Here is a 13,109-nt window from a genome sequence, read left to right on the forward strand (position 1 = left end):
TGCAACTTTAGGGATCTAATCTATTCACAAACAGCTTGTAACACTCCAAAGAGAAAGGAAAACTTGAAATCACTTCATATGACCCCTTTAAAACATTTTAACATTAAAATGTCACTTCTGGCTAAAATACAAAATAAAGTCCATAATCCATAATAACACTTACTCCAGTGAAAAAGTTCTCTCACATCAAAATCCACCAACATATTTGTTTATAACTGTTTTGTACTGTTTTTTGATTGTAAATGGTGCTTGATCTATCCATATTCTTCTCCTGATTCAGACAAGATGACTTTTTCACTGGAGAAAGCAATATTATGGATAGAGGACTTGTATTTTAGTTGGAAGCAGCTGCTTGAAGTTAAAAACTTAATGGATTTACAAACACAAATGATTACAAACATAGAGCCTTTCACTTTATAAGATGTTAAATGATGGACTGGAGTGGTGTGGATTACTTGTGGATTATTGTGATGTTTTTATCAGCTGTTTGGACTCTCATTCTGATGGCACCCATTCACTGCAGAGAATCCATTGGTGATGTAATGCTAAATTTCTCCAAATCTGTTCCAATGAAGAAACAAACTTATCTCATTCTTGAATGCCCAGAGGGTGAGCACATTTTCAGGAAGTTTTAATTGTTTTGGTAAACTTGAACTAAGTTGTGTGCTACTCAGAATGTATAAAGGTAAGGTCACATTGATTAGTCCATTGTGTATTGTCAATAGTGTATCAATGTACAGTATGAAGCACAGCTCCCACGGAAATTACTTTTAAATCAAGCAGCCTTCTGTTGGTCAACGATTGTATGCAAGCATCATATTCATTTGTATAAAGGATGTCATTCTCCATTTTGATGCTCCTATTTTCTGTATGCACTTTACTGTCCTATAAATAAAAGCCCAAAAGATAAAATTTAAAAAGATGTGGCAACCTTTCCCAGCTAATCCACTTTCACCAGGTCCATTCTCATTCTCTCAATCATCGTCTCATTTGAGACCCCATCTATTCGCTCCAAGGACAAGCTTGTGGTACATTATCGAGTCCTCATCTTGTCACCTGCCCTTCACACCAAACCCCCTGGGCACTGGAAACACCTGAGCACAGCTAAAGCCGTCACCTAACACAAGTCAACATCTTCTAGCTTCTATTCTGTGAATAAATGCTGTTGGGGCATGTTGTCACAAAAGGTCAATGTGTGTTCAATGAACTGTTTAAAATACTCACATCCCCTTTTTCCTTTGAGACCAGTGTGAAGCCATTATTGTCAACAAGGTAACAGTTCACATCCTGTGAAAAACAGAGATGGATTAGAATTGACAATCTCCCTTGTTGAACTGGATCAGAATTCATTCTAGTGAATCGGTTCGTGTAAACTGATTCAGAACAACGATTCAGATTACATAAAGATAACACAAAGAAGAGTCAATTAGCTTCACTCACAACGCTCTCACAGCTGAGAGGACATATCCCGTCCACATCACTGCACTGCAAAGAGGAAGAAGGCAACCGCGAGGGCTTTAGTAAATGGACAAGAACATTTTATCAAATGCATTATACTAAGAAAACACTACAGTTGTGAAATTACTCAATTAACTGTACATTACGACACTATGAATGGGGTACAAATTAGGGCCTAAAAATAGTTTTTTGCTAACAAATGGTGGTTGTAAATAAAAATTGCAACTAATTTGGTGCATGCCTAAATTTGTGGGGGGTTGTGTGTACTTAAAAAAGTAATGGGACACCAAAGTGTACCATATTAGTTGAACATGCCTTAGAAATAACAATGCAATACTTACATCTGTGTTGTTTGGCTGACCAGAGTAAATAAGGGAAGAAGAATAAGAAAACGAGTAGGAAAAGGTTAAATGTTTTGGAGGTACATTATCGAGTCCTCATCTTGTCACCTGCCCTTCACACCAAACCCCCTGGGCACTGGAAACACCTGAGCACAGCTAAAGCCGTCACCTAACACAAGTCAACATCTTCTAGCTTCTATTCTGTGAATAAATGCTGTTGGGGCATGTTGTCACAAAAGGTCAATGTGTGTTCAATGAACTGTTTAAAATACTCACATCCCCTTTTTCCTTTGAGACCAGTGTGAAGCCATTATTGTCAACAAGGTAACAGTTCACATCCTGTGAAAAACAGAGATGGATTAGAATTGACAATCTCCCTTGTTGAACTGGATCAGAATTCATTCTAGTGAATCGGTTCGTGTAAACTGATTCAGAACAACGATTCAGATTACATAAAGATAACACAAAGAAGAGTCAATTAGCTTCACTCACAACGCTCTCACAGCTGAGAGGACATATCCCGTCCACATCACTGCACTGCAAAGAGGAAGAAGGCAACCGCGAGGGCTTTAGTAAATGGACAAGAACATTTTATCAAATGCATTATACTAAGAAAACACTACAGTTGTGAAATTACTCAATTAACTGTACATTACGACACTATGAATGGGGTACAAATTAGGGCCTAAAAATAGTTTTTTGCTAACAAATGGTGGTTGTAAATAAAAATTGCAACTAATTTGGTGCATGCCTAAATTTGTGGGGGGTTGTGTGTACTTAAAAAAGTAATGGGACACCAAAGTGTACCATATTAGTTGAACATGCCTTAGAAATAACAATGCAATACTTACATCTGTGTTGTTTGGCTGACCAGAGTAAATAAGGGAAGAAGAATAAGAAAACGAGTAGGAAAAGGTTAAATGTTTTGGAGAGTTGTGTTGCACTAGATGACAAAAACTACAAGAAAAGAGTCCTTGTGTGAAACAGGGGTGGTGTTTGAAAAGTCCCCAGAAGGGACCATAAGTCATATGGCAAGTCGCACTGAATAAAAAAGTGTTTGGTAAGGAGCAAGCATCTTGAAAAATTGCTTGGAGGCCTGCAGACGTGAGCATGTACATGTACGCTTAGAAATCTCCAGTGACAAACACTATTTGCTCATTCGTCAGTTCAGGACCACAACACTTAATATTTGCTAGATTGTTGTCATACGATGCTCCTATTTTCTGTATGCACTTTACTGTCCTATAAATAAAGCCCAAAAGATAAAATTTAAAAAGATGTGGCAACCTTTCCCAGCTAATCCACTTTCACCAGGTCCATTTTCATTCTCTCAATCACCGTCTCATTTGAGACCCCATCTATTCGCTCCAAGGACAAGCTTGTGGTACATTATCGAGTCCTCATCTTGTCACCTGCCCTTCACACCAAACCCCCTGGGCACTGGAAACACCTGAGCACAGCTAAAGCCGTCACCTAACACAAGTCAACATCTTCTAGCTTCTATTCTGTGAATAAATGCTGTTGGGGCATGTTGTCACAAAAGGTCAATGTGTGTTCAATGAACTGTTTAAAATACTCACATCCCCTTTTTCCTTTGAGACCAGTGTGAAGCCATTATTGTCAACAAGGTAACAGTTCACATCCTGTGAAAAACAGAGATGGATTAGAATTGACAATCTCCCTTGTTGAACTGGATCAGAATTCATTCTAGTGAATCGGTTCGTGTAAACTGATTCAGAACAACGATTCAGATTACATAAAGATAACACAAAGAAGAGTCAATTAGCTTCACTCACAACGCTCTCACAGCTGAGAGGACATATCCCGTCCACATCACTGCACTGCAAAGAGGAAGAAGGCAACCGCGAGGGCTTTAGTAAATGGACAAGAACATTTTATCAAATGCATTATACTAAGAAAACACTACAGTTGTGAAATTACTCAATTAACTGTACATTACGACACTATGAATGGGGTACAAATTAGGGCCTAAAAATAGTTTTTTGCTAACAAATGGTGGTTGTAAATAAAAATTGCAACTAATTTGGTGCATGCCTAAATTTGTGGGGGGTTGTGTGTACTTAAAAAAGTAATGGGACACCAAAGTGTACCATATTAGTTGAACATGCCTTAGAAATAACAATGCAATACTTACATCTGTGTTGTTTGGCTGACCAGAGTAAATAAGGGAAGAAGAATAAGAAAACGAGTAGGAAAAGGTTAAATGTTTTGGAGAGTTGTGTTGCACTAGATGACAAAAACTACAAGAAAAGAGTCCTTGTGTGAAACAGGGGTGGTGTTTGAAAAGTCCTAGGTTTAAACCCCAGAAGGGACCATAAGTCATATGGCAAGTCGCACTGAATAAAAAAGTGTTTGGTAAGGAGCAAGCATCTTGATAAATTGCTTGGAGGCCTGCAGACGTGAGCATGTACATGTACGCTTAGAAATCTCCAGTGACAAACACTATTTGCTCATTCGTCAGTTCAGGACCACAACACTTAATATTTGCTAGATTGTTGTCATAGAGTCTCCCTTTACACTACACACACTCAAGAAAAGTCGGTAAAGTACAGCTCAGTACAGTGTGGTGTGTTAACATGAAGGAATTTTCCGTATTGATTTTTTTTATTGATGAGTTTCATTTTGAATTACTCATAGCATTGCATAGTGTTTTTGGGTTGAAGGAAATGTACAAAAATTCAACAGAAAATGTACACATATTACATATTATATCAAATATCTAATATGAATATTTTTGAGGTAAAACTCACTTGTTTGGCAATAGACAGGAGCACTCTCTCCAGCAAGTCCAGGGATGCTTGCATTCCAATAGCTGCACATGGAAGAAAAAGGAAAATCAGAAAACTTTTAAGATCCTTTTATAGAGGTTGCATTCTTATTTCCAGTCAATTAAATATTTTTGTGCACAGCATTACAAAAAATATATATGTTGGATAAAAACAACCATAAATATTTACAATAATGTTTCCAGCGACTTTAAAATCCTTTTATAGACAATTTCTAGTGAAATTAAATATTTTAGAGCTGGTCATATCAACACATAATCATAACAAAATAATATTTTGATGACAACTTCCATAAATACTTTTATAATAATATATTTAATATATAAATATATAATATAATATTATAATATATTAAATATTTTATGATTTTTTCCATTATTTTTCAGTTGTTTGTGATTACTGGATATTTTTTATATAATATTATAGAGATTTCATTCATATTTCTAGTCAATTAAATATTTTTCTGTGCTGAGCATTACAAAAAAATATATATTTTGGACAAAAATCTTTTATTGAGACTGTACTCACAATTTCAAATGAAGTAAATATTTTAGATCTTTTCATAACAAGATAAATAAATATTTTGCTAACAATTTCCATAAATATTTCTATGAATTTTCATGATTCTTCTATCTCTGGAAATCTGCATTTTAAAATTCCCTGATATTTCCAGGTTTTCCATGAGCGTAAGAACCCTGTATTAATGTTTTGCTTGACAACATCTGTTGACGCTGTATATCACACGATTAATCCTTATATGTTCAACATCATAAGCTACCACAAAGAGTCATGAAAAAACTGAAGAGGCTACCAGTTTCTAAGCTGTATCAGCTGGTGTTTTATCTCTTCTGCCCTCTCCTCAGTCCATCCATCTCTCTCTCTCTGGCCATGCAGGCAGGCACAGACTGTTCTAATGTTAGTCCTACTTACTGATGTGACCCACACTCATACACACTCTGGACTTTTCAAGCTGTGAGCTGCCAGTTCCTCTTGTTTCTTTCATTTTCTGTTGATTCGCTCACTCTGTCTTGAGAGGAGTAATCATGAGGACCCCTACGAGGACTGCTGGAAGGTATGTTTCAGGTCTGATTTGCTTTTAGTGCAGTCATAATCATTTCTCACTGATTAGGTTAAAAAAACAGTGGTCGTTGTTTGTCCTATTCAATATTTAGGACTTCGTTAGACAGAATAATTGCCTTCTTTACAACAATTTTAGTATAATATAAATTCACACCATTTAATTATTAAATCTATGCTTTTAATAATTTTCTTTAGGGTTTTCTTTCTATTCTAGATCTATAGAACTTTCCACTTTAATCAGATATAGAAATATCTGGGATTTTTTTAACAGATTTCATTCAATTTTATGTATTATGAAAAGTGCACATTCCAGCACGCACAATTTGATCCTCTTTTCACTGATAAAGCGGATGTTGTTCTCAGCTCTGATTTATTATCTAATAGTGTGGACAGTTTAATGCTTGATAGTTTAATGCAACCAATGTGAAGTGTGAAGCAGCTGAAAATATACTTTGCAAGTAACCTCACAATGCCTCTAGTTTTTCACTTGGCTTTTTTCTCTCACAACAAGCAATGGGCCTCTGGGAAGCTTTTATACAAAGTACTCTCTTTCACTATTTCTTTGCCTTCTGAAGACTCAAATTCATGTCAGGTCTGTGCTGTTGTGCTGACCTCATGATGTAATATATGTTCAGCCTTCACAGGGCATTCATTGAACATTTTAATTGTAGTCAGCTTATTAGTAATGTTGCATAAAATCTGTACCAGCAGAACATGCATCATAGCACCCATCCTTCTTTACTCATTCTTTTAACAGTGTTTGCTTTGTTTGTTACCAGTTTTGCAACAACTACAGCAATTCCAAGTGAATTCAATAAATTTCCTGGTGCATTTATCATGATGGAGAAGGAAGGCATTCATTTGGTGTAGACCAGTGGATGTTCCTCCAAAGGTTTGCTCAGGAACCATTACAGCAGGGTTTGGTGGACAATGCGGTCCAGCATGAACATTATAGGTAAGATTCTCAACCTATTACAACATCCTCAACCTTCTCAACTCTCACGATTTCCTAACCCTCTCCATTTTCTCTAGTTTCCTCAGGTGTCTTGATGACTCTTCTGAGCTCTTGTGGAACATCTACAAGTTGTCCATCAGGCTGTTCCTGCAATGTAAATCACACAGACTGCAGTGACCTTAACCAACTGGCTTCCTTGGACTCTATCCTGGACCAGCTTCCCTTTGACACAAGCTACCTCAACCTCTCAAATAACAACTTCACCACTGTGGAACCTGGGAGGTTTTCCCATTTTTGTGGCTTGCTACATCTAGACCTCTCCAGAAACCTTCTCTCCAGCATCAACCTTGGGTGTTTTTCCAATCTCAGCACCCTGCTTCATCTCAACCTCTCCAGAAACCTTCTCTCCAGTGTCTTCCCTTCAAGCTTCTCACACTTGAACAACCTGGAGGTCCTGGATCTCTCTGAAAACCTCCTTGTGAGGCTCCCCGTTAACTTGTTCTCTGACCTCGGCAGCCTAACAGAACTGGTTCTAAGAGACAACATTCTTAAGGAACTGAATCCAGATCAGTTCAAAGGCCTGACTGAGCTTAGGCGTCTAGATCTTTCCTTTAACAGTCTCAGCTCCATGCCCACACACCTGCTGGATGGGCTCCAGAATCTAGTGTGGCTCTCACTTATGGGCAACAAGCTGAGAACTCTGCAGCGGACTTCACTTGAGCCAGCGACCGCTCTACAGCAACTTCTGCTTGATGGAAACCCATGGAATTGTAACTGCAATTTAATTCCCCTCAAGCATTGGCTGGAATGGATTGTATACACAGGTGAGAGAGGTCATTTATCACTGCTGGGAATTAGTTATGCACAATATTTATCTGTACCATATCAGTTACAGTATCGGCCGATTTAGAGAGATTTAAAGTCACAATGTAAAGAAAGTAGCGACAGAACCATATCAAATGTATTGTGATGTAAATGAAAATGAAATTAGTTATCAAAAAAATGTAGAGAGAGAAGTGGTTCTATGCATCAGTTATTGATTGAAAGGAGGCCGATCAGAATGTGAGTTGCAGTCGATTGTAATAAAGGGACAGGGTTTAAGTTGACTGAATGATTAGAGAATACTGCCATATATCACCAGAAAGAAGTGTTTTGTTTCACCGGATGACTTTAATTTGCAAGCTCATTTACTCTATTTTTACATTTAGATTACCTTTGCCATGATTTAATTCAATTCAATAATTCAATAACACTCTTAATTGCAATCTTTAGCAAATCTCAAAATGAATACCCATATTTCATAGTGTCAGTTATAATGCTGTGATGTGTTAATTATAATGTTGTGATGTCTAAATTCACTTATAGCATTTAAAACTATTTTTTACAGTTTTTTAAAGATGGTCCACCATGTTCAGTGACTAACATTAAATCCATTAAATTAATCATAATATGATTCTAATATAATATAATATAATATAATATAATATAAAAAATATAAATTAAAATATACTCTATCTACATATTTAACATAGACCAATACATTTAACTTTTTTTATTTTACATTTTAATATCTTAATCTCTGGTGCTCTTCGGTCACTTTTGACCGAAAATTTTTTTGTTTTGACTTTTTAAAAATCACAGCTTCATCTGAATGGTACGAAACTTGGTGACTTTTATGGCATTTGGAATGTGAACACACAAACAAAATTGAGGGCTTGATTCGAACAGGCTAAATGGTTGTAAAAAAAATAGTCACACTTGTGGTCTTCGGTCAAAAATGACCGACCATAGGAAATGAATGGGAAATCCACAAAAACACAAAAATTCTGAGAATTTTTGTGTGTACAATCTACAAATCTGTCACAATGCAGAAAAAAAGTACACAGCAATGACAGGGTGAAACTCTAAAACATCAAGAGTGCCAAACCAACACATCCACTCACACACACACAAGCGTACACACACGCACGCACACCTATGAAATGGTGTGACTGTAACACAGCAAATATGTAAAATAAAAGCAATAATTCAACTACAATGCAGTAAAAAAGCGGACAGCAAGGAAGGGGTTACACTCTAAAACATCAAGAGTGCAAAACAGACACACTCACTCAAACACACACTCACAGACACACACACACACAAACATACTCAAATGAATTGGTATGGCTATAATCATATAGCCAAAATGAGTCTGAAATAAGAGGTTACCATAGGAAATCAATGGGAAATTGACAAAAACTGCACATTTTTGTGTGTAAAATCTACAAATCTGCCACAATGCAGAAAAAAAAGTACACAGCAATGACGGGGTGAAACTTTAAAACATCAAGAGTGCAAAACCAACAAATCCACTCACACACACACATACACACACTCACAGACACACACACACATACACAATTATACACATTCAAATGAATTGGTATGGCTATAACGGTATAGCCATAACGAGTCAGAAAATTGAAATAAGAGGTTGAAATCAGATCAGACCCAGAAGGATTAAGCTATGAAAAAACATTCCTGTTAATTTTTGTTACATTTTTATAGAATTTTAATGTTTTGTGTAACAAAATGCTTTCTCTGTGTTCAGGTTTGACTGTAGTAATAATAATTCAAAAACTGACGCTTTAAATCAACATTTCAAACCAAATAAAATCTAAACCTTTACAAAAAGTTGTCTTTGAAAATGTCTAAATATATATCCAAACCAACAACTTCATAAAAATAAGTATTTATGTCTAAAAACAATTAGAGAATTTATAGGCCTTTTATATAGAGCTATATGGGAATCTATGGGCTAAACCATGGAATTGCAGATGTTTTTCTTATTTTACTCCCATCAGATGGCACTAATCTGGCTTAAAAAATTGGATTTTAAAGGCATTGTCTCTATTGTAACATGAAATACTGCCATAATTGAAAAATAATAGAAAATATTTGAAAAAAATTGGGAAAAATTTATCATAACTATTGCATAAATATTAATTAGTGCCATGAAATTCTCTCAAAATACAAAAGAAAAAATATTATTAAACAATGACTCCCATATAAGGAGCACCAGAGGTTTAAATTGCATTTCAATTTCCATAAAAGTTATATGTCTTTCTCTTTTATCATTCCATAGGTGGCAGCATAGATTCCGCCAACTGCTCCTTTCCTGCTAATTTGCATGGTAAGGATCTACGCAGTATCCCTATGGAGATGTTCAGACACTGTTACCCCCTCTATCTGGAGACCAGGGACCCATCTGCAGCCAAGGGCCACCAGGTACCAGCCGGGTCGGCCGGAGATTGCATGCGCCAGCGCTACCGGCTTGTGAGTGTGCGTCGAGCGACTGCCACGGTGGTGGTAGCTGGGGTGGTGTGTGGCGTGGTGTGTGTGATGATGGTGGTAACGGCCACCTACGGCTGCATATACGCAATGCTGATGGCTCACGAACAGCAGCAGCTGACAGAGAGAAACAGCCAGCAGCAACAGCCGCTGATGGTGGCAAAGGAACCAGAACAGGATGAAAAGGAGGATCTGATGCCGACTATCGGAAAGGGAGGAGAAGCCACAGAGTGCGTAGTGTGGATGGCATTTCCTCCAGAAGTGTGTGTTTAAAGCACATGAGGAACCTATCAGAAGCTATAGTTTATCATTGATGTACATAGATTTATAAATATTTGTTTGGGAGCGAGAGTTGGAGAGCAAATGACCCGATGTAGTTCAGGAGCAATTACAGCTCCTACAAACTGGCTCAAAAAGACAAATATATTCAACTACTCTATAGCTGTTAAGTAGATTTAAAGGGGTCCTATTATGCTTTTTCACTTTTTCAACTTTAGTTAGTCTGTAATGTTGCTGTTTGAGCATAAAAAAGATCTGCAAAGTTACAAAGCTCAAAGTCCACTTCAAATGGAGATATTTTATTTAACAGAAATCACTTTACAAAAACTACAACGAACGACTCGTTCGGACTACAACGCATATTTTCTGGGATTTGTGATATCACAAATATCGACGAATGGGACGAGACCTGGTCGAGCTGCACTAGAGAAGGCAACGAGTGTTATCACTTGGAGTGTCAGAGACACGCTAGCTTTCCCAAGGCAGACGAACTTAGAGTGGTTACAATCATCCGGGTTTAAATCGCGCTCAAATTGATTTGATTTTAAGCAATATTTACACTGAAGCTGGCAGGCGGCTATGGTAAGGGACATGACATTCCGAGAAGGGTCTGGCTGCAGCTGGCGCTTGCACTCTCAGACGTGCATTCTCAGGCTTGCACTCTCAGACACTTGCACTTCCGCTAGCGACGTCACTTGCAGTCTTTATTATTTTTTATTTTGTTTTATTTATTGATTACTTTTTGTTTGAATCTCTCAACATTTTACAACAGTAGCCAGGTGGTGAAGACAAGAAAAAAGAAACTAAATTACAATGTCACTTGCAATCCATTTCCTGACCAGGCGCCGAGTGCTGCCAATCACAACACACACTGGCCCAGCTAACCAATCACAGCACATTTTGTATTTCAGAAGGCGGGCCTTCATTTGATTCAGGAACTATTCGAGCCGTTCATGCCAGACTGGGGAGAGAGGTGTTGTAATAATGTAAAATATGTGAAAAATACAACCTAGTATGAGAGCCTGTTCTAGTACACCCCCAAAACAAAATCAAGACTTTGTAAAAGAGCATAATAGGACCCCTTTAAGGAACATAAAAAATAAAATACTGAATATGATTTTATGTAAACTTTTATATTTTCCTATGAATTCTCCTAACAAACCACCTCTGTGTTTGATTTCTTATAGTTGTAATCAATCAGTAGTTACTTAGCATATTAGTATATTTTTATCAAATTGAGAAACAGAATAATATTTTAAATATATGTATCTATGTTTAATATACAAGTAATGTATATCTACATTAGGGATGCACCAGTATTAACATTCATAACATGTTGGATTTTCACATCCAACAACCGCACCACCAGCACTGGCACCCCTCAGGGTTGTTGTTGTTGTCTCCGTGTACTGGAAGTTTGTGACACTATAACAAATTCCTTGTATGTGCAAACATACTTGGCAATAAAGCTCTTTCTGATTCTTCTGATTCTGGTTGATAATTATGGTAAATAAGTTTATTATTATTTTCATGTTGTTAAAATTCTGTACTATTTGGTCACAATAAATAAAAAAATAATATGCTAAAAACTAGTGCTGTCAAACAATTAATCGCATCCAAAATAAAAGTTTTTGTTTACATAATATATGTATGTGTGCTGTCTATATTTATTATGTATATATAAATACACGCACATGCATGTATATAGTTCAGAAAATCATGTTATGTTCATATATTAAATATATTTATTTACAATATAAATTATATGAATATAAATATACAGTAGACATGTAAATACATGTAAATATTTTCAAAATATATACTGTGTGTGTATTTATATATACATAATATACACAGTACACACACATATATTATGCAAACAAAAACTTTTATTTTGTATGAGATTAATCGCAATTAATCGTTTGACAGCACTACTAAAAACTAAAATCCATCATTTTAAATTCAACCAGGCATTATTTTGCACAGTGTGAAAAATGCATATTCATTTTCAGATTTGCTAAAGATTATATTTACCAGTGTTTACCAATTATTAGTGTTTTTAAACAATCAAATATTTAATATCAGCCCAAAAAAAATCTAGGTCTCAAACTTTTGGAACCTACTCCATTTTGAATAATTAATAACGTGCTGAATGATCACAAAATGACATGTTGAATGTAAAATCAGATTTGAGCATATAAACAATGACAGACGGATATCTTACCTCCAGCAATAGCTGTTCTTTTTCCTTCAGTAACTGTCACAGATGTTACCGCCACAAAAGTGTTCTTCCCTGTTGGACAGAGGTTATAGTTTACTGTAGCTGATGAACTGTGACATTGTAACAAATCCATTTAACAATGACTTTTTGAGCACCTTTGTTTATATCATCATGCGGGACATAGAAGAAGAATTGACCAGGTTTGTTTTCAGCTGCCAGGCGATACCAAATGGGAAAGTGGTCCACTGTGAAGAGGTTCTCTTTGTCCACAGGGGTCAAGAACCTCCTATGAGGTCAAAGTATCAGGAAATTTGGGGAAAGACCAAAATCTCAGTTTGTTTAGAAAATATTGTTTCAATAACATATTTCAAATGAGAAATAAAATTTGGCAATGGTATCAAATGTTTTTTCTTTATCTCAAATCACGCTAAAAATTTATTTTAGCCGGTCCAGTGATCAACGTTCAGGGACTATTACTACCATTCATTATATATACACACAAATAAATTAATTAATGATAATAAATTATAAATTATAATTACAAATATTTCTAATCAATTTGGATTATTTTGTATGTACAGGTGCATCTCAATAAATTAGAATGTCGTGGAAAAGTTCATTTATTTCAGTAATTC

General features: G+C 36.2%; 2 protein-coding genes and 1 long non-coding RNA gene across 4 annotated transcripts in view; 1 reads left to right on the top strand and 2 right to left on the bottom strand.

The window, feature by feature from the left end:
- LOC107665717 (voltage-dependent calcium channel subunit alpha-2/delta-4-like) overlaps window positions 1–13,109 on the bottom strand; it is a 37,256-nt gene that overhangs the window by 4,890 nt on the left and 19,257 nt on the right. For both annotated transcript variants that reach the window (XM_016456721.1, XM_016456720.1), the window contains exons 25-30: window positions 12,630–12,760; window positions 12,478–12,546; window positions 4,571–4,632; window positions 3,955–3,969; window positions 3,596–3,640; window positions 3,380–3,442 (exon numbers count right to left, since the gene is read on the bottom strand). In XM_016456721.1, coding sequence (XP_016312207.1) covers window positions 3,380–3,442; window positions 3,596–3,640; window positions 3,955–3,969; window positions 4,571–4,632; window positions 12,478–12,546; window positions 12,630–12,760 — 385 coding nt within the window. The remainder of the gene's footprint in view (window positions 1–3,379; window positions 3,443–3,595; window positions 3,641–3,954; window positions 3,970–4,570; window positions 4,633–12,477; window positions 12,547–12,629; window positions 12,761–13,109) is intronic.
- LOC107665719 (uncharacterized) lies at window positions 1,899–2,668 on the bottom strand. Its single transcript, XR_001631589.1, has 3 exons — window positions 2,651–2,668; window positions 2,292–2,336; window positions 1,899–2,138 (listed from the first exon to the last, which is right to left on the bottom strand). It is a non-coding gene; the product is annotated as an uncharacterized LOC107665719 (long non-coding RNA).
- On the top strand, window positions 5,294–10,288 carry LOC107665718 (leucine-rich repeat and transmembrane domain-containing protein 2-like). Its single transcript, XM_016456722.1, has 4 exons — window positions 5,294–5,678; window positions 6,466–6,641; window positions 6,719–7,465; window positions 9,769–10,288. Exons 2-4 carry the CDS (start codon window positions 6,617–6,619, stop codon window positions 10,245–10,247), a joined length of 1,251 nt encoding a protein of 416 aa, XP_016312208.1. The 5' UTR covers window positions 5,294–5,678; window positions 6,466–6,616; the 3' UTR covers window positions 10,248–10,288.

The sequence above is a fragment of the Sinocyclocheilus anshuiensis genome, unplaced genomic scaffold (assembly GCF_001515605.1).
Source record: "Sinocyclocheilus anshuiensis isolate Anshui unplaced genomic scaffold, SAMN03320099.WGS_v1.1 scaffold840, whole genome shotgun sequence".
Classification (NCBI taxonomy): Eukaryota; Metazoa; Chordata; class Actinopteri; order Cypriniformes; family Cyprinidae; genus Sinocyclocheilus; species Sinocyclocheilus anshuiensis.